This window comes from Euleptes europaea, chromosome 7 (genome assembly GCF_029931775.1).
Source record: "Euleptes europaea isolate rEulEur1 chromosome 7, rEulEur1.hap1, whole genome shotgun sequence".
Taxonomy (NCBI): Eukaryota; Metazoa; Chordata; class Lepidosauria; order Squamata; family Sphaerodactylidae; genus Euleptes; species Euleptes europaea.
The window spans coordinates 98,077,887-98,099,780 of record NC_079318.1 but is presented as its reverse complement, the minus strand read 5'-3'; the positions used below and the strand labels follow the sequence as shown (position 1 = coordinate 98,099,780).

The 21,894-nt window shown below is 49.9% G+C and overlaps 1 protein-coding gene across 1 annotated transcript in view; it reads left to right on the top strand.

Annotated features, from left to right (window-relative positions):
- SNX27 (sorting nexin 27) overlaps nt 1-21,894 on the top strand; it is a 65,082-nt gene that overhangs the window by 23,292 nt on the left and 19,896 nt on the right. The window contains exon 2 of the mRNA XM_056852560.1: nt 12,190-12,421. Coding sequence (XP_056708538.1) covers nt 12,190-12,421 — 232 coding nt within the window. The remainder of the gene's footprint in view (nt 1-12,189; nt 12,422-21,894) is intronic.

Genomic DNA, 21,894 nt, shown 5'->3' with positions numbered 1-21,894 from the left:
AAGGACTTTCCTAAAAGGGAGTCCTGATTGAGTTTTGGGTCCCACTGTTAGCTGGGCCCGTGGGTAGCCATGACAAGAAACCAGACCCCGGGGGGTGGGGAGTTCCTCCAAACTGGCAGGGGGTTGGACTAGATGATCCTGGTGGCCCCTTCCAACTCTATGATCCTACATGAACACACATGAAGCTGCCTTGTACTGAGTCAGACCATTGGTCCTTCAAGATCAGTATTGCCTACCCAGACTGGCAGTGGCCCTCTAGGGCAGTGATGGCAAACCTTTTAGAGACCGAGTGCCCAAACTGCAACCCAAAACCCACTTATTTATCGCAAAGTGCCAACACAGCAATTTAACCTGAATACTGAGGTTTCCTCCCAGCTCGGCAAGTGGGGGGGGGGCGGGAAGTCCAGGGAAGGGGGGGGGCTTTGAAGGAGCCCTTCAAAGCCCCCGCTGCCCAGCTGGGCGGCGGGGAGTCCAGGGAAGAGGGCTGGCTTTGAAGGGCTCCGCGCAGCCTCCAGGCAGTGCAGAGCCCTTCAAAGCTGGGCAGCCGGGGAGTCCAGGGAAGGGGGGGCTTTGAACGGCTCCATGCTCCCTTCAAAGCCCCCGCCGCCCCCGCGTGCCCAGAGAGAGGGCTCGGCGTGCCGAACTTGGCACGCGTGCCATAGGTTCGCCAACACGGCTCTAGGGTCAAGAACATAAGGAAGGACCAGCTGGATCAGACCTCCTGGGAAAGGGCTGTGCCTCAGTGGTAGAGCATCTGCTTGGCATGCAGAAAGTCCCAGGTTCAATCCCCGGCATCTCCAGTTAAAGGGACCAGGCAAGTAGGTGATGTGAAAGACCCCTGCCTGAGACCCTGGAGAGCTGCTGTCGGTCTGAGTAGACAATACTGACTTGGATGGACCAAGGGTCTGATTCAGTGTAAGGCAGCTTCATGCGTTCATGTGTTCAAGGTCCATCAAGCATGCCAAGCAGAGGCCCTTCCACTGAGCCATGGCCACTCCCTTGTTGGTCTTAAGCTTGCCGCTTAACCAAAGGCGTGTGTGGGAGACTAGGCCCGCTTGCCCCATACCAGTAAGCCAGGGCAGATCGGGATGTGCTCCCTGGCCCATTTAAAACATTCCGGGTTGTATTTGCTGAGTCTGACTCCCGGGGGGCTCTGGGGTGAGGTAGTAAGAGTGAGGGTAAAGGCAAGAGCACTGAAGATAAGCTGGGAGGGTGGAGTATCGCTCTCTAGACTTGATGGGGGCAGATGGCCGGCACCAAGCTGTGGCTGGCCAGTCCAGAGACCTCATGTCGCAAACTGAAACTGCATGCTCCCCCCCCACCCGCTCCTGTGTGTCACAGGGTCTGTCCCAGGTAGAGAGCCAGCGTGGTACAGTGGTTAAAAGCGGTGGTTTGGAGTGGTGGACGCTAATCTGGAGAACCGGGTTCGATTCCCCACTCCTCATGAGCGGCGGACTCTATAATCTGGTGAACCAGGTTGGTTTCCCCTCTCCTCCACATGAAGCCAGCCTGGGTGACCTTGAGCTAGTCACAGCTCTCTCAGCCCCGCCTACCTCACAGAAGGTGTCTGTTCTGGGGAAGGGGAGGCGATTGTAAGCCGCTTTGCAACTCCGTAATGGTAGAGAAAAGTGGGGTATAAAATCCAACTCCTCCAATAGGCTCAGAGTTGTAGAACCAATCGGAAATCTAAAAAACAGGACTGGAGCAGTGCACAAGTCTTCAGCATATCACATTAAATGATGCAAAAATTACTTAGCGGGACCCTAGTTCCAGCAAGCTAAACACAGCCGTATAGACCTCAGATCCCAATAGTTAATCTCAATAGCTGTGAATTCTTGCCTTGACCCCCCCTGAGCAGTCCTGCTCCGGACGGGGCGGGTCTGTTGGAGGCCACAGGGAGTCCGTTGTGGGAAACGTCAGCCTCGAATCCCGTGGGAGGCCTTGGAGCGTTGCAACTCCCTTGCTTCCAGGAAAGAAAGAAAAGAAGCTGGAGGACCCTGAACAATTGCTTCGTTCAGTAAATGCAACAGTTTGAGGCCTCTGGTGTCGTCCTCCCTCGATGAGGGACTTCCAGTCCGGATCGGCAGTTCTTGGCTGCACCGCTGGTCGCCATGGCGACATCAGTGCAAAGGTCCCATCCTTTTGGTCCCTCTGAGGGCGATGCATGAACCCATGAAGCTGCCTTATACTGAATCAGACCCTGGGTCTATCAAAGTCAGCTTTGTCTACTCAGACCGGCAGCAGCTCTCCAGGGTCTCAGGCAGAGAGGTCTTTCACATCGCCTACCTAGTCCCTTTAACTGGAGGTGCCGGGGATTGAACCTGGGACCTTACGCATGCCAAGCAGAGGCTCTACCACTGAGCCACAGCCCCTCCCCATAGCTCTCCAGGGTCTCAGGCAGAGGTCTTTCACATCACCTCCTTGCCTGGTCCCTTTAGCTGGAGATGCCGGGGATTGAACCTGGTACCTTCTGCATGCCAAGTGGATGCTCTACCACCCCTCTTCCCCAATGGGAGGGGTGATGCCAGTGGTTCCCAAACCTTTCGGGCCACTGCCCCCTTGGTCCCACAAACTCCACCCCAGCGCCCCCTTACCCTATCCTATAAAAAGCATTATTCAAAATGGGTTTGTGTGATGCACTAAAGAAGATAATAGCGATAAAATTTCAAAACAATTGCGCATCTATTCACAATCAAATTAAAAACTTTTTAGTTGAAATTTATTCAACAAAACCGCCACCCAGGGGGTGGTACTGCCACTTTGGAAACCACTGGTGTAGGTCTACAAAATGTAATACAAGCAGGATCCTACAGGGAAACCTTAGAATTGTAGAGTTGGAAGGGAACATCAGGGTCATCTAGTCCAACCCCCTGAACAATGCAGGAAATTCACAACTGCCCCTCCCCCCACACTCTCAGTGGCCCCTACTCCATGCCCAGAAGATGGCCCAAAAAACCCCTTGTCTGACTTGGGGGGGGGGACTCTCTCTTGAGGGTTGTAGCATTCCAAGACGTGGCTTGGTTTAAAACACTGGTTCCCAACCGGGGGTCCGTGGACCCCCAGGGGTCCGTGAGAACTAAATTAAGGTCCGCGAAACAAAGTTATAAAGTTCCCGGAATATAACCAGACCGAATCAAAAGATACCCAAAAGCTGATTCGCAATCCTTTTGGTATTGCTGTTGAAGAGGTTGCAGAAGAAATCCAGGAAGAGCTCATTGAATTCCAAAATGATAGGCACTGTAAGGATGCGTTTGAATCAGTTTCTCTTGAAGAGTTCTGGTGTAAAAAAGCAATTTCATATCCTACAGTTCAGGGATTCGCCTTGCGATATCTTATGCTCTTCTCCACAACTTATTTATGCGAACAAGGTTTTCTGCTTTGCTTATAATTAAGAACAAGACCAGAAATCGATTGGAAGCAAGTGATGATATCCGTGTAGCTCTGAGCAACAGTATTAGCCCCAGAATTGCCCAGCTTGTAAAAAGGATGCAAGCTCAAAAATCACATTGATTTTCAATTAAAAGTTCTCTATTATAAAAAAATATATTCAAATATTATTCTAAGTTTAATGTTTAACAGTTATGATTAAGTTTATTTTCAAATTCTCGGAATTTTTATTTTGAACCTTGGGGTCCCTGCACCGAACAAAAAAGTCCTAGTGGTCCCTGGTCAAAAAAGGTTAGGAACCACTGGTTTAAAAGGAGCATGGTCTCCCCTGCCATGGCACCCCCATTTTGGGATTTTCTGCTTAGGGTGGGCGCTGGTCTAATGAGCTGCTTGGTCCGAAATGAGTCAGTCCTCGTAATGTAATGTGAAGCCAGCAGGTCGCTAAGCTACCATTCATATCCTTGTGTTATCGAGTTTGGACTTAATAACAAAAGAATTTAATCTTGAATAACTTTCTGGGTCGGGTCGAGAGGAGGCGCTGCATCGTCCTAGCTGAACAAACAAAAACGGGGGGCGGGGCGTGAAACGAAGTCCGTTTCATCCTTGCTGATAAGGCCAGGGTTTTGGCCTGTATTGCTCCTTAGTTCTGGCAGACATCTTATCTGGGACGTAGGATGGAAAATGCACCCCCTTCACCACTCTCCAGTGGTTGGGTAAACAAACAGATGCTCCAGATGCCTGTCTGTGGCCTAGCACACCCAGCGATCCCTCTCTAATTAAAACATGTGACCAAAGTTAAGTTTATCAGGGCGAAAAGCTGGTATTTATCCTCCGAGAGCTGGAAGGGTGCTGCAAGCTGCAGAACGCTCTGTGGGCGTCTGATATGCTGGCACACCTGAGCTGCTGAAAGGGATGCCAGCCACCAGGTGGGGCCTGGAGGCCTCCCGGAATGACAGTTCATCTCCAGACGTGAGCGATCAGTTCCCCAGGAGAAAATGGATGCTTTGGAGGGTAGAGTCTATGGCAGGGGCGTCAAACATAAGGCCCGCGGGCCTCCCCCGCCCCTCGAGAGCTCTTATCCGGCCTGTGAGCCAGCCGAGCCACAGCCACCGCCCACTCTCAATCTGGCCTGGCAAGGCATGGCCCGACCAAGTGACGTTTGAAGAAGAAGAAGAGTTGGTTTTTATACGCCAACTTTCTCCACCACTTAAGGGAGACTCAAACCGGCTTACAATCCCCTTCCCTTCCCCACAACAGACACCCTGTGAAGTAGGTGGGGCTGAGAACGCTCTAACAGAGCTGTGACTTGCCCAATGTCACCCAGCTGGCTTCGTGTGTAGGAGTGGGGAATCGAACCTGGTTCTCCAGATCAGACTCCACCGCTCCAAACCGCCGCTCTTAACCACTACACCACACTGTGTTCTACCCAGACCTCGTAACAATTGAGTTTGACACCCCTGGTCTGTGGTATTGTACCCTGCTGAGGTCCCTGCCCTCCCCCAGCTCCACCCCCAAATCTTCAGGGATTTTCCAAACTAAAGCTGGCAAACCTTTCCCTCCACACACACCCCTGCCGGCATTTCTCAGGCTACAGTGGGGTGGGTGGGTGGGCAGCCCACCTTCAGGTGCTGGTGATTTGTCTCCCTTAAGGATCACAGTTGTGAGATTGCGTCAGTGAAAGCAAAAGTTAGAGAGGAAGTTTGGGTAATCGGCGGGGCGCTACCAGTGCGCTGGCCTTGAACCGTCCTTTTAAATACTGAGCACACTCACTTGAACATCCCCTTTGTTTAAATGGCTCTGAAGTTGTTTTTGTTTTTTTCAAGCACCAGGGCTCTTGCCACAACCCGCGGCATTGGTAGCATTTGTTGGCAAAGACATTCGTTTGTGTACTTCCTTGATGCTTATAAAAACAGTTATCTCGCTTCCTTGACTTAAGGCCTTGGGGCAGAGGACTTTAATGACCGATTCAATGAATATTGAGGTGTTTTTCTGTGCTTATTTCCTCCCCAGCCGGAACATTATTTTATTTTATTTTACTTCATTTCTACCCCACCTTTCTCCCCAGTGGGGACTTAAACCGGTTCACATCATTAACATAAGAACATAAGAAGGGCCATGCTGGATCAGACCAAGGACCATCAAGTCCAGCAGTCTGTTCACACAGTGGCCAAACCGGTGCCTCTAGGAAGCCCCCAAACAAGACGATTGCAGCAGCACCATCCTGCCTGTGTCCCAAAGCACCTAATATAATAGGCATGCTCCTCTGAGACTGGAGAGAATTGGTACACATCATGACTAGTATCCATTTTTACTAATAGCCATGAATAGCCCTCTCCTCCATGAACATGTCCACTCCCCTTTTAAAGTCTTCCAAGTTGGCAGCCATCACCACATGCTGGAGCAGGGAGTTCCACCATTCAACAATGTGTTATGTGAAGAAATACTTCCTTTTATCTGTTTTGAATCTCTCACCCTCCAGCTTCAGCAGATGACCCCGCGTTCTACTATGATGAGAGAGGGAGAAAAGCTCCCTGTCCACTCTCTCCATACCATGCATAATTTTATAGACCTCTATCATTCTGCATTTTATCCTCACAACAACCCTTTGAGGCAAGTTAGGCTGAGAGTGTGTGACTGGCCCAAGGTCACCCAGTGAGCCTCCATGGCAGAGGGGGAAATTCGAACCCCTCTCTAACAGATGCTCTAACAGTACCTCACGCTGGTTCTCAAAAACCTGGCGGTGCCAGGGATTGAGCCTGGGACTTTCTGCACAGCAAGCCGTTGAAATTAAATCAAAGAGTTGATTTAAATTAAAGGGGGTTTCGGCTAAACATTAGGAAGAACTTCCTGACAGCTTGAGCGGTTCCTCAGTGGAACAAGCTTCCTCGGGAGGTGGTGGGCTCTCCTTCTTTGAGGAGATTTAAGCAAAGGCTAGAAAAAGAAGGGTTTTTATATGCCGACTTTCTCTACCACTTAAGGGAGAATCAAACCGGCTTAAAATCACCTTACCTTCCCCTCCCCACAACAGACACCCAGGGAAGTAGGTGGGGCTGAGTGTGTGACTAGCCCAAGGTCACCCAGTGGGCTTCATGTGTAGGAGTGGGGAAACAAATCCAGTTCACTAGATTAGCCTCCGCCGCCCATGTGGAGGAGTGGGGAATCGAACCCGGTTCTCCAGATCAGAGTCCACCGCTCCAAACCACCGCTCTTAACCATTACACCACACTGGCTCTCTGAGATGGCCATCTGACAGCAGTGCTGATTCTGTGACCTTAGGCAGATCATGAGAGGTAGTGCAGGAACGTTGCGTCAGTGTTTGGCTCTCATGGCCCTTTCTTGCATGCCCAGGGTAGCGCCAATTGCCACTTTGGGGTCAGGAAGCAATTTTCCTCCAGGCCAGACTGGCCAGGGATCCTGGAGGGTTTTTATTGCCATCTTCTGGGCATGGAGTAGGGGTCACTGGAGGGTGGGGAGGGAGGTAGTTGTGAATTTCCTGCATTATGCAGGGGGTTGTTCTAGATGACCCTGGTGGTTCCTTCTAACTCTGTGATTCTAAGGAGGTGCTCTACATCTCGGCCACAGCATGCTTTTTGGTGGCTGCGCATTCTGGAGAGCCAGCGCGGTGTAGTGGTTAAGAGCAGTAGACTCTGACCTGGAGAACCGGGTTTGATTCCCCACCCCTCCACATCAGCGGTGGAGGCTAGTCGGGTGAACCGGGTTGGTTTCCCCACTCCTCCACTTGAAGCCGGCTGGGTGACCTTGGGCTAGTCACAGCTGTCTTAGAGCTCTCTCAGCTCCAGCTACCTCACAGGATGTCTGCTGTGGGGAGGGGAAGGCGATTGTAAGCCGGTTTGATTCTTCCTTAAGTGGTAGAGAAAGTCTGCATATAAAAGCCAACTCTCTTTCTTCTTCTCCGCCTCCTTCTCCCCCTTCTCTTCCTCCTCCTTTTCCCACAGTTATGGCCCAGAGGTTTCATATATGTACGTTCAGGAGCTGCTCAGCTGCCTCCATCCAGGATCAAGAGACAACACCCCCCCCCCAAGAGAAAGGGATAAATGGGGCAGCCCCCACCTGAGCATTACGACCTGGCCCTCTTCGGTGCATTAGAGGGCTCAGCTGCTGTTGGACCACCGAGACCTGTAAATCTCCCTTCCTGTCAATCGGCTTTGCCTTAACGCTTCCTGTTGCGCGACCTGGAGTGGCCCCTCCCCTTGTGTCAGTCAGGGCCCCTCCCTCCTTGAGACCCCTGGGCCATGTGTTTCCTGCCCCCCCCCCGTCCTTCTTCTGCCTCTGCTGTTTTCTTTTTTTACAGCTGCTATTTTTGGGGGGGGGGGGCTTTCCAGGGCAGGGAGAGCTGCAGCGATCTGTGCCACCCCCCCAACAGAGCACCGATTCTTGATAAAATATTAACAGCTCCCCCCCCCCTCCTGCGCCTCTTCTAACCATTATCAAGAGGACAACGGTATCTCCAGAATTTGTAGGGCCTCCCTTGAATTTGCACCAGAGTATGGCAGAAGCTAAACAGGGTCGGTCCTGGTTAGTACTGGGATGGGAGACCACACAGGAAATCCAGGGTTGCTGTGCAGAGGCAGGCAATGGCAAAAACCACCTCTGAACGTCTCTTGCCTTGACCTGGATGGCACAGGCTAGCTTGCTCTCATCAGATCTTGGCAGCGTCGGCCCTGGTTAGTACTTGGATGGGAGAACACCGAGGAATACCAGGGTTGCTATTCAGAGGCAGGCAATGGCAAAAACCACCTCTGAACATCTCTTGCCTTGACCTGGATGGCCCAGGCTAGCTTGATCTCTTCAGATCTTGGCAGGACTGGTCCCGGTTAGTACTTGAATGGGAGAACACCGAGGAAGACCAGGGTTGCTATGCAGAGGCAGGCAATGGCAAACCGCCTCTGCTAGTCTCTTGCCTTGAAACCCCTACTGGGTTGCTGTAAGTCGGCTGCAACTTGACGGCACTTTACACACATGGCAAAGGACTTGAGGAGGTGATGCCGTGGAAGAACGGGGGCAGCCTCTCCATGGCTTCTGATTTGCACATTTGCCTTGTGTGTGTGTATGTGTTAAGTGCCGTCAAGTCATTTCCAACTCATGGTGACCCTATGAATCAATGTCCTCCAAAACGTCCTTGCTCAGGTCTTGCAAATCGAGCCGTGGATTCCTTTATAGAGTCCATATATCTCTTGTTGGGTCTTCCTCTTTTCCTGCTGCCCTCAACTTTTCCTAGCGTGATTGTCTTTTCCAGTGACTCTTGTCTTCCCATGATGTGACCAAAATACGACAGCCTCAGTTTAGTCATTTTAGCTTCTGGGGTCAGTTCAGGCTTGATTTGATCTAGAACCCACCGATTAAAAAAATTTTTTTTTGGGCTGTCCAGGGTATCCGTAACATTTTCACATGGGTTGAAATTAAATCAAAAGAGTTTCCATCTAGACATTAGGAAGAATTTTCTAGCAGTTAGAGCGGTTCCTCAGTGGAACAGGCTTCCTCGGGAGGTGGTGAGCTCTCCTTCCCAGGAGAGCAGAGGCTAGATGGCCATCTGTCAGCAATGCTGATTCAGTGGCCTTAGGCAGATCATGAGAGGGAAGGAACCTTGGCCTTCTTCTGGGCATGGAGTATGGGTCACTGGAGGTGTGAGTGGGGAGGTAGTTGTGAATTTCTTGCATTGTGCAGGGGGTTGGACTAGATGACCCTGGAGGTCCCTTCCAATTCTGTGATTCCTCCAACACCACATTTCAAACCTTTGCCTTACCTGCCTCCTTTCCCCTCCGGCTGCCCACCTTAGTGGGGAAGAGGGTGAGCGTTTCTAGGGCCTACCATTTGTGGAGTCTGAAGGGAAGGCAGTTTAAGCCGGGCCTCTCTGGGCTTCGAGGTATTGTTCTCCCTGCTGCGAGAGGGAAATTTCTCTTGGTGGGTGGGGGGCAGTGTCAGTGTTAGAAAGCTTTTCTTTGCTTTTTCCCTGCCAATGTTGACAAAAAGTTTCCTTTTAAAAGTCCTTTGATTGATTGGGTGTGTTTTGCATTTGGATGAGCCGCTGGTGTGTGTGTGTGTGGGGGACAGATTCCCTCCCCCGGGACTTTCACTTGTTGATTTCTGTTCATTGCATTTGTTTCTGATGGCAAATGAATGGGGGAGATCTTTTTCTTATTGCCTGCATTTGGGCAAGGTCTAAATGCTTTCCTTATGCGTTTCAACTAGGCAGGTAGGTGGCGTGAGAGAGGAACATAGAATCATAGAGTTGGAAGGTACCACCAGGGTCATCTAGTCCAACCCCCTGCACAATGCAGTAAATTCACAACTACCTTCCCCTCACACCCCCAGCGACCCCTACTCCATGCCCAGAAGATGGCCAAGATTCCCTCCCTCTCATGATCTGTCACAGAATCAGCATTGCTGACAGATGGCCATCTAGCCTCTGCTTAAAAACCTCCAGGGACCCCGACCCCGAGTTCCTACGTGTTGGGCGAAAATTTTATCTGCTTTCTTGAAACTATGCATAGTTTAATAATTATCTCATCCTACCCCCTTTCCCCTCCAAACTAAAAGGCCCCAAACTTAAGCCTCTCCTCACAGAGGAAGTCCTGCCACTCCTTGAGGTTTTCCCGGCATTTCCCCGCCAGCTCTCTGATGTCAGTTTTGAGATGTTGCAACTAGAACTGTAGTATTTATTTAGAATATTTCTCAACTGCCTCTTGACGCAGTGCTCACGGGGGCTTACGATAAGACTCCAGTGCAGAGGATTTCCCAAATAGGTTTGTGCCAATGATTTACCTAAAAGTGTGATGATGCCGGCTACTATATTTCTGTTCTCTTTCCTTAATAATCCCTAGCATGGAAGTCACCGTTTTCCCTTTACCTCCACATGATGAACAGCTGTTTTCATTGACGTATTCACTATGACCCTCACAACCCCCTTGATATGCTTGTGAAGTTGCCATGAGCAACGACAGGGTCATACCTTCAATAGGAACAGTGAAAATATCACAAAGGGTAAAGGTATTGCTTTAGAATCATAGAAGCAGAAGAGTTGGAAGGGACCTCCAGGGTCATCTAGTCCAACCCCCTGTACAGTGCAGGAAATTTACAACTACCACCCCTCTGTGCCCCTAGTGATCCCTACTCCATGCCCAGAAGAGTATGGCCAATCTGGCCTGAAGGAAAATTGCTTCCTGACTCCAAAGTGGCGATTGGCATTACCCTGGGCATGTAAGAAAGGGCCATGAGAGCCAAACACTGACACAACCCTTCCTGCCCTCCCTCTCATGCTCTGCCTAAGTTCACAGAATCAGCATTGCTGACAGATAGCCATCTGTGTGTGTTAAGTGCCATCAAGTCGCCTCCAACTCATGGCGACCCTATGAATAAATGTCCTCTAAAATGTTCTATCTTTGACAGCCTTGCTCAGATCTTGCAAATTGAGGCCCGCGACTTCCTTTATAGAGTCAATCCATCTCTTGTTGGGTCTTCCTCTTTTCCTGCTGCCCTCAACTTTTCCTAGCATGACTGTCTTTTCTAGTGACTCTTGTCTTCTCATAATGTGACCAAAATACAACAGCCTCAGTTTAGTCATTTTAGCTTCTAGAGTCAGCTCAGGCTTGATTTGATCTAGAACCCACAGATTTGTTTTTTTGGCCATCCGGGGTATCCGTCACACTCTCCTCCAACACCACATTTCAAAGGAATCTGCTTTCTTCCTATCAGCTTTCTACAATGTACAGCTTTCACACCCATACATAGTAATAGAGGCCATCTAGCCTCTGCTTAAAAACCTCCAAAGGAGGAGAACCCACCACCTCCCGAGGAAGCCTCTTCCACTAAGGAACTGCTCTGACTGTTACGAAGTTCTTCCTAATGTTTAGCTGCAAACTCTTTTGATTTAATTTTAGCCCATTATGTCATGTTTTGCCTGTCATGTTTTGGTTTGGTCGTGAGCGATTTCTCGTGAGAAGCTGGGATGTTTTTGCCCCAATATGGATCACGGTACCTTTATTTACTTCTGATCTTATTTGTTGCTGTGTCTCATGGATACTGAACTGGCATGTGCGCTAGATCGTGACGGGTAGCCGTATTAGTCTGTCTGTAGCAGCAGAAAAGAGCAAGAGTCCAGTAGCGCCTTAAGGACCAACGAAAGTTCTGGCAGGGTATGAACTTTCGTGAGTCACTGCTTACTTCTTTCAGATACCTTTTTAAGAGAACTGCTATTCTTAAGTCAGCGACTGAATGCTGTCAGCAATGCTGATTCTATGACCTTAGGCAGATGATGAGAGGGAGGGCATCTTGGCCATCTTCTGGGCATGGAGTAGTGGGTCACTGGGGTGTGTGTGGGGGAGGTAGTTGTGAATTTCCTGCATTTTGCAGGGGGTTGGACTAGATGACCCTGGTTGGCACAACTCTATGATTCTGTGAGACCTGCTGAAGAGGCCAACTGAATTTTGTTTCAGGAAGGAAGCAGGCAGGTTTGGGGAAGTCTGAGCGGCTAGGGCGTTGTGGTTTGAAAACGCCGCTGCCTTGGAGCACAACGCTAGTCAGGGTCTGCAAAATGGTCCCGTGTGAAAATTACTCCTTTTGTTAGCTGCAGGCTTAGAGGAGACCGAGGAATGCCCGTCCTCACTCTTCCCTCCTTCCCCCCTTTCCTTCCCTGCAAAGGTATAAAATGTTCAGATCCTAGAACAATAGAAATGTTTAAGAGGGCACGAGGTTTCACTGACGCCCGCTCGATCGGTGGCGTTCTCTCTTGTCGGCCCGCACCTTGTCCACCGGAACAACCCCCGTCTCCCTTCTCTCTGCCAGGAATGGCGTGAACGTCGAAGGGGCGACGCACAAGCAGGTGGTGGACCTGATCCGAGCGGGGGAGAAGGAGCTGATCCTGACTGTGCTGTCGGTGCCGCCCCACGAGGCTGACAACCTGGACCCGAGCGACGACTCCCTGGGCCAGTCCTTCTACGACTACACCGAGAAGCAGGCCGTGCCCATCTCCATCCCTACTTACAAGCACGTGGAACAGAATGGTGAGAAGTTTGTGGTGAGTACCGGCCCGGCTGGGGTCCTCCTGAGAGCCACCACTCGTCCCGACGGGCGGCTTGAAAAGGCCGTTGCCGGCTGCCCAGAGGTAGACATGACTCACCGGCGAACGGCCTTCAGTTGGCTGGCAGCTGCAGATCAGTACGAGAATTTTGGCCTTCCTTGAGCCTGCGGCTTCTGTCCTAGGGTTGCCAACCTCCAGGTGGTGGCTGGAGATCTCCTGCTGCTACAACTGATCTCCAGCCGATAGAAATCAGTTCCCCTGGAGAAAATAGTGTCTGCACTAGGGTTGCCAACCTCCAGGTACTAGCTGGAGATCTCCTGCTGCTACAACTGATCTCCAGCCGATAGAGATCAGTTTCCCTGGAGAAAATAGTGTCTGCACTAGGGTTGCCAACCTCCAGGTACTAGCTGGAGATCTCCTGCTATTACAGCTGATCTCCAGCTGATAGAAATCAGATCACCTGGAGAAAATGGCAGCTTTGGCAATTGGACACTATGGAGGTCCCTTCCATTGTCTATGAGAGCCAGCGTGGTGTAGTGGTTAAGAGGGGTGGTTTGAAGGGGTGGACTCTAATCTGGAGAACCAGGGTTGATTCCCCACTCCTATACATGAAGCCAGCTGGGTGACCTTGGGCAAGTCATGCTCTCTCAGCCCCACCTACCTCTCAGGGTGTCTGTTGTGGGGAGGGGAAGGGAAGGTGATTGTAAGCCAGTTTGATTCTCCCTTAAGTGGTAGAGAAAGTCAGCATATGAAAACCAACTCTTCTTCTTCATTTAAGTCTCTCCCCTCTCCAAACCCGCCCTCCTCAGGCTCCGCCCCCAAAACCTCCCACCGGTGATGAAGCGGGACCTGGCAACCCTATTCTGTCCCCGTGCGCCTTATTCCTCTCGGCCCATCCTTAGTTCCCAGTTTGCCTCCTCCCTCTGTCCTTTTGCCTGCACGCCTCTGGACTGCTTCCCTGTTCTAGGCCCCCTTCGGCCCCTGCCTGTTCCTTCCCTGGGCTCTCTGGCCACCTTGGCTCATGCCAGCCAGAAACAACTGGTTACTGAAAGAGCACCTCCCTGGGCACTTCTGGGAACGCTTCTCAGTTGCGCCAGAGATCAGCATGTTGACCTTTGCGTTAGATCATCTGTCAGCAAGGCTGATTCTGATGCTCTTAGGTAGATCATGAGAGGGAGGGCAGGAAGGGTTGCCGCAGTGTTTGACTCTCATGGCTCTTTCTTGCATGATCGGGTAATGCCGATCGCCACTTCGGGACCAGGAAGGAATTTTCCTCCAAGCCAGGTTGGCCAGGGATCCTGGAGGGGTTTTTTCTCTTTTTTTGGCCATCTTCTGGGCATGGTCACTGGGTGTGTGAGGAGGGGGAGGGGGTTGTGAATTTCCTGCATTGTGCCGGGGGTTGGACTAGATGACCCTGGAGGTCCCTTCCAACTCTATGATTCTACTTGTCCCGACTTCATTGATTGTGCATGAGCCGTCACCACCCCCACCCCCACCAGCTTTTTGCTCTCAGAGACCAGTCGCAGTCCATTGAGAATTCCCCCCTTCTCATTTTCGTTAATTTATCTATTTATTTCATGCATGACCCTGCCTTTCTCCCCAATGGGGGCGCAAAGCAGCATGCGTCATTTTGCTCACCTCCATTTTGACCTCACAACAACCCTTCAGGTAGGTTAGGTTCAGAGAGAGAGAGTGACTGGCCCAAAGTCACCCAGCAAGTTCTGTGGCAGAGTGGGGATTCGAACCTGCGTCTCCCAGATCACAGTCCAGCCCTCTAACCGCTAGGCTACGCTGCACTTTCGGAACAGTCCGTTTGCCCCTGAAGCCAAGGACCAGAGTGAGCTCAATATAAATATGAGGGGGAGGGGTAATGATAACAATCCAATGTAGAAAAGAAAAGATACCCCAGATATTGAAATTATCAAAAGAGACAGTGTGGTGTAGTGGTTAAGAGCAGTGGTTTGGAGCAGTGGACTCTGATCTGGAGAACCGGGTTCGATTCCCCACTCCTCCTCCACATGAGCGGCAGAGGCTGATCTGGTGAACTAGATTTGTTTCCCCACTCCTACCTATGAAGCCAGCTGGGTAACCTTGGGCTAGTCACATCTCTCTCAGCCTCACCTACCTCACAGGGTGTCTGTTGAGGGGAAGGGAAGGTGATTGTAAGCTGGTTTGAGTCTCCCTTAAGTGGTAGAGAAAGTCAGCATATAAAAACCAACCCTTCTCTTTCTCCTTCTCCTTCTTGTTGTTATTATTATTATATAATGCCTACACATTCACTTCTGTATGTAATGAAAATCACATATATTGTCCAGGCATCACAACATTAAACAGTAGTTACAAAAGATGTTTTCAATACAGACACTGCAATTACAAAAAATAGTAATATAAACTGGCGTCGAAATGTCAAAACAGTTTAACAGCTGTGACCTTGTTTCAATTGGCTGTATCTGACAACAGTTTTGTTTCTCTCTTCTTAACAAGTACCTAGGTTCGAGACTTGTTTCGTCAAAAAAACTTAATCAGAAGTCTTGCAATAAGCTACAGTTTTAAACCTTTTTTGTAACCACTGTTTAATATTGTGATGCCTGAACAATGTATGTGATTTTCATTACTTTACATACAGACGCGAATGTATACATGTTATGTAATAACATTTGATAATTTAAATATTGGGTATTTTTTTCTTTTCTACAAAGGACCATAGTGATGTGTGAGGACCCACAAACAGGTTGCGCCCTGACCTAAAGGGGGGTCACCCCAGGGACGCCACCCGTGTATTCTTTGGTGCTTGGTGGTTTCAGGAGACTAGCCATGTCGGTCTGCAGTAGAACAACTGGATTCGAGTCCAGGAGCACTTTAAAGAAATTCATTCATTTACTTTATTTATATCCTACCTTTCTCCCCAGTGGAGGACCCAAAATGCCTTCATCATTCTCCTCTCCTCTGTTTTATCCTCACAATAACCCTGTGAGGTAGGTTAGGCTGCGAGTGTGTCCCTGGCCTAAGGTAACCCAGCAAACTTCCATAGCAGAGTGTCCCTGGCCTAAGGTAACCCAGCAAGCTTCCATAGCAGAGTGTGGATTCGCACCCGGATCCTAGTCCTACACTTTAACCACTATGCTCTCTAAGGTGCTGCTAGACCAGTGGTTCCCAAAGTGGGCAGTACCACCCCCTGGGGGGCGGTGGGATTACCAAGGGGGGTACTAAGAGGCAAGGGGGCTGCAGCGAGGGGGGGCGCTAGGGGTGGACCCCTTCAACTGTGTTGTTCGCTAATTCACAATAGATCAAGCTACGGCACCAGGCTGGCAAATTTTGTGGAAACTATCAGAGAATTTTTTCCTAGACTTTGAAGAGCCGGTACCAATGGATCAAAATCATCAGTTTTGCTGAATAAATTTCAACTAAAAAGTTTTAATTTGATTTTGCATAGATGTGCAATTCATTGTTACCATATGGAAATTTTATTGTTATTATCTTCTTTAGTGAATCATGCAAATCCCCTATTTTGAATAATGCTTTTTATAGGATAGGACAGGGGGTGCTGGGGTTGAGTTCATGGAACCAAGGGGGCGGTGGCCTGAATAGTTTAGGAATCACTGTGCTAGACTCAAATCTAGCCCCTTCGGTTCTTGCTTTTCTTAAATGAAGTGGAAAGATGCAGAGGGAGACGGTGAGCCAGGTGGTGTAGTGGTTAAGAGCGGTGGTTTGGAGCGGTGGACTCTGATCTGGAGAACCAGGTTTGATTCCCTGCTCCTCCACATGAGCGGCGGACGCCAATCTGGTGAACTGGGTTGGTTTCCCCACTCCTACACACAAAGCCAGCTGTGTGACCTTGGGCTAGTAACACTCTCTCAGCCCCACCCACCTCACAGGGTTGTGGGCAGAGGAAGGGAAGGTGATTGTAAGCTAGTTTGATTCTTCCTTAAGTGGTAGAGAAAGTCTGCATATAAAAACCAACTCCTCCTCCTTCTTCCAGAAGTGTTGGAAACCGGGATTTTGCTGGGTGTGGCTCTCTCAGCTTCATACAATGGGCCTGGCCAGGAAAAATAATCCCTTTTCTGTTGGAACGGTTCAAAATCCAGGCGTCTGGCCTTCTCCCATGTCTGGCCACCCTGCAGAGAGTAAAACTGGCATACCCTGTATACAAATGAAACTTGTATCGCAGTTTGAGTTTAAATAAGGGTTCTGATTGTGCCAAGAATGAAGACAGCTGGCCTGGGTACTGCCCTTTATTTGGGAGTGCAGTCATTTCTTGACTCTGTGTGCATGTGTCTTTGTGTGGAGCCACTCTGCTGGCTGCATTGGCAGTAGGGTTGCCAACCTCCAGGTAATGCTGGAGAAAAAACACCTCTATACTAAATAGGTTAGCAAAACTCAGTATAGGATCCAAAAATCAATATATCATACTCCAATATCCACTATTTATATTCAGAATATTTCCTTATTATAATATATTCCTATCAACACTAAATGTGAGTCAAAAAAGGATCCAATCTTGATTACAGACAAATTATAAAAAGCAAATCAAAATCATCCTACATGTCCATAGAACTATGAAAGTCCAAAAAGGAAGCTTAATCCTTGTGCTGCAAATTTTCTCAACAAGCGGAATCGGTTTCCCCGTCGGCTTGCTGGTCACACACCGGTAATCGTTGAGTGTTGTAGCACCTAAATCCTTGTAGGTTTTACAGTGATATATCCAAGAAAAGCAGTCCTAATGCTTTGCATAGGTAGTCTTAAAGCTTTGCACAGTCAGTCATCCCGAGCGACGTACCGTTTCACCTTTTCTTCAGTGTGCACTATAGACTTAAAAGTCCTTCTATCCAAAAGCGCTTAATTGCGCTTCATTTCATTTGATATACAGGAACAAAGCGAGCAGTTATCCTGATTTTGAATTGATTTTTGTAATTTGTCTGTAATCAAGATTGGATCCTTTTTGACTTACATTTAGTGTTGATAGGAATATATTGTAATAAGGAAATATTTTGAGTATAAATAGTGGATATTGGAATATGATATATTGATTTTGGGATCCTATACTGCGTTTTGCTAACTTCCAGGTACTAGCTAGAGATCTCCTGCTATTACAACTGATCTCCAGCTGATAGAGATCAGTTCCCCTTGAGAAAAGGGCCGCTTTGGAAATTGGACTCTATGGCGTTGAAGTCCCTCCCCAAATCCTGCCTTCCTCAGGCCCCGCCCCAAAAACCTCCCGCCGGTGGCAAAGAGGGACCTGGCAACCCTAGTTGGCAGGCACCTTTTCCAAAGCACCAGGGTTATCCCCGTCGCGAGCAATCCTCAGAGTATGGAAAAAGTGCGAAACCTGTGTATTAAACTTGTATATTAAATCCTCACATTTGAGGAAGCAACGCATTGAATTTGTATCCATGCGGACACTGGAGAGCTATAGGTCGATGCCGTGGCTTTGTGCCACCTCCCGGTGCAAAGAGTCGTCTTCTTAAAGGAAGGCTTCCTGCACCAGGGAACATATCCTCAGGCTCCGACCTGAGATCGGCTGTCCCTTCCCGCTGTGGGTGTCTCAGATGCAGAGACAGAGAGGAATCTTTTGTAAATTAAGGAGCTCAACTTGGGGAGCCTAGTATCTGACGAAGGGAGCTTTGCCTCTTGAAAGCTCATACCCTGGAAATCTTGTTGGTTTCTTAAGGGGCCACTGGACTCGAATATAGCTGGATTTCTTTTCTTTGTATTTTATTAAACACAGGAAGATGCCTTATAATGAATCAGACCCTTGGCCCCTCAAAGTCAGTATTGTCTACTCAGACCGGCAGTGGCTCTCCAGGGTCTCAGGCAGGGATCTTTCACATACCTTTGGGGAGGGGCCGTGGCTCAGTGGTAGAGCCTCTGCCTGGCATGCAGAAGGTCCCAGGTTCAATCCCCATCCTCTCCAGTTAAAGGGGCTAGGAAAGTAGGTGATGTGAAAGACCCCTGCCTGATACCCTGGAGAGCCGCTGCCGGTCTGAGTAGACAATACTGACTTTGATGGACCAAGGGTCTGATTCAGTATAAGGCAGCTTCCTGTGTCCTGTGTTTAATAAAATATCGTGTGTTATCACCTTCTTGCCCAGTCCCTTTAATTGGAGAGGCTGGGGATTGAACCTGGGACCTTCGGCATGCCAAGCAGATGCTCTTCCTCTGAGCCACGGCCCCTCAATTTGTATCCCACTCTCTGTCCTGACCGAGGTCAGGCTCAGAGCAGCTAACACCTGTTAAAATACAGCCCAATACATAATAAATAAAATAGGCACAATACAATTCTACAATAAAAGTGTAATAATAAAACCAGCTGGCACCTATTAACAGCACACAGGCCCACAGCGAGGTCTGGGGAGAGGCAGTCGGGACCCTCTTAAAAATACGTTGGAAACAGTAGAAAAGCAGGGGGTGGGGAGAGAAGGGAGGCCAGCTATGTTGTACACCGTTGCTGCCCTCAACCGTAGGCCTGGCGGAACCTCTCGGTCTTACAGAAGAAGGAGGAGGAGGAGTTGGTTTTTATATGCCGACTTCCTCTACCACTTAAGGGAGAATCAAACTGTCTTACAATCGCCTTCCCTTCCCCTCCCCACAAAAGACACCCTGTGAGGCAGGTGAGTCTGAGAGAGCTCTAAGAGAGCTGTGACTAGCCCAAGGTCACCCAGCAGGCTTCGTGTGTATGAGTGGGGAAACAAATCCAGTTCACCAGATTAGACTCCGGAGCTCATGTGGAGGAGTGGGGAATCAAACCCGGCTCTCTAGATCGAGAGTCCACCACCCCAAACCACCGCTCTTAATCACTACACCACGCTGGGATCTCATGCAGGCCCTGCAGAACTGCGCGAGATCCCACAGGGCCCTGGTCTCTCTGGAGAGGGAGTTCCACCAGGCCAGGGCCATGGTGAAAAAGCCCCTGCCCTTGTTGAGGACAGCCGGACACTCTTCAGGCCGAGGATCACCAGTGGGTTGTTATTCGCAGAGCATGGTGGTCTCTTTGTATCAAATTTAGCTGGATTTCTTTGTTATCGCTGTTCTGTGTGTCGCAGATACCTTCGACGTGCGTGGGCAGAGCAAAACAGTGTTTTGAGGAATCGGGGGTTTGTGTGGCAACCTTTTGCAAAGCTGGTGTTAGGAAAAAATGGCGTGATTTGTTTATTTGCTGGATTGACACCCTGCCTTTCTCTCCACAGCAGCTTACATAAGTCTCTTCTCCACTTTGTCCCGTGAGGTTGCTCAGGCTGGGCTTCTGTGACTGGCCCAAGGTCACCCAGCCAGCTTCCGTGGCAGAGTGGGGATTCGAACTCGGGTCTCCCAGAACCTGGTCTGACACTCTAACCACTGCACCACACTGGGACCACCCTCTAACCTCTCCCTGCCCCAGGATGTGGGGATGGCTGCCAACTTGGAAGGCTTGAAGAGGGGAGTAGACATGTTCATGGAGGAGAGGACTATCCATGGCTATTAGCCAACGTGGTGTAGTGGTTAAGAAAGGTGGTTTGGAGCGGTGGCCTTTAATCTGGAGAACTGGGTTTGTTTCCCCACTCCTACACGTGAAACCAGCTGGGTGACCTTGGACTAGTCACGGCCCTCTCAGAGCTCTCTCAGCCCCACCTACCTCACAGGGTGTCTGTTGTGGGGAGGGGGAAGGGAAGGTGATTATAAGCCAGTTTGATTTTCCCTTAAGTGGTAGAGAAAGTCAGCACATAAAAACCAATTCTTCTTCTTCTAGTCAAAATGGACACTAGTCATGATGCAGACCTATTCTCTCCAGTATCAGATGAGCATGCCTTTTATAAAAGGTGCTGTGGAGCACAGGCAGGACGGTGTTGCTGCAGTCGTCTTGTTTGTGGGCTTCCTAGAGGCCCCTGGTTGGCCACTGTGTGATCAGACCACTGGACTTGATGGACCTGGGTCTGATCCAGCAGAGCTTTTCTTATGTTCTTGTGGGGGGGTGTGGCTATCAATGGCTACTAGTCAAAGTGGATACTAGTCATGATGCATACCTACTCTCTCCAGGATCAGATGAGCATGCCCATTATCTTAGGTGCTGTGGAAGACAAGCAGGATAATGCTGCTTCTGTCGTCTTGTTTGTGGCTTCCTAGAGGCACCTGGTTGACCACTGTGTGAACAGACCGCTGGACTCGATGGGCCTTGGTCTGATCCAGCAGGGCCTTTCTTATGTTCGGAGCAGCCTCTTTTCTCCTTTTGTTGTTGTGCACGGCCAAGACAGTGGACGGTGAAATACCCCTGTGCTGTTGGAACAGAACTTTCAGGAGGACAGATCTCCTGTTTTCTCTCTTTTCTTTGGCCCTCCCTGGCCGTCCCGTTTGCGCCGTGCCCCGAGCAAGGGAAGTTGGAGAAAAGGCTGCTTTTGTGCAGGGGGGGGGGGGGGAGGCGCTCCGTCCAACCGTTTTCTTCTGCCCAGGAGAAACGCCAGCTCCACTCCCAGACTGCTGCACACTGCCTCTTTTCAAACGTCCCCAGGAAAACCGCAGTAAACCTTTGCCGGTTTTTCCAGTCGTAACGGGAAACTGAGCGACTTCTGGTCAGGTGCCATCCCTGTGGAAGGGAGGGGACGAGTCCAGCAGTGACATGCCCAGGGCAAAAGCACCCACTGTTAGGGTGGAGGGCCCAGAGATTGTTTCAGTCCTGTGGGTTGGTGTGTGAATTATATTTTTTTATTTATTTCATTTATATCCCAGGTTTCTCCCCAGTGGGGGCCCATGATAGAGAGCCAGTGTGGTGTCGTGGTTAAGCACAGTGGACTCTGATCTGGAGAACCAGGTTCGATTCCCCACTCCTCCATATAAGCAGGGGACTCTAATCTGGTGAACTGGGTTTGATTCACTGCTACTCCACATGAGCGGCAGACTCTAATCTGGAGAACCAGGTTCAATTCCCCGCTCCTCCTCATGAGCGGTGGAGGCTAATCTGGTGAACAGGGTTGGTTTCCCCACTCCTCCACATGAAGCCAGCTGGGATGACCCTGGGCCAGTCACAGCTCTCTCCGAACTCTCTCAGCCCCACCTACCTCACAAGGTGTCTGTTGTGGGGAAGGGAAGGCGATTGTAAGTTGACTTGAGGCTTCTTAAAAAGGTAGAGAAAATCGGCATATAAAAACCAACTCTTCTTCCTCCTCTTTTTCCTCTTCTTCTTCCTCTTCTTCCTCCTCCTCCACCATAATTCTCCTCTCCTCTATTTTAACCCCTCCACAACCTTGTTGAGGTAGGTGAGGCTGCAAGTGTGTGACTGGCCCAAGGTCACCCAGCAAGCTTCCGTGGCAAAGCGGGTGATTTCGAACCTGGCTCTCCCAGGTCGTAGTCTGACACTAACCGCTACACAACGCTGCCTCTCATGGGAATGGGAGGGCTCGTGATTCGCCCAAGGATGGCCGACTGCTTACCGAGCTGTCCAGAGTCGCATTGATTTGCTCCCCTCGGAGAATCAGAAACCGCCGTTCTACGGGATGTGTGAC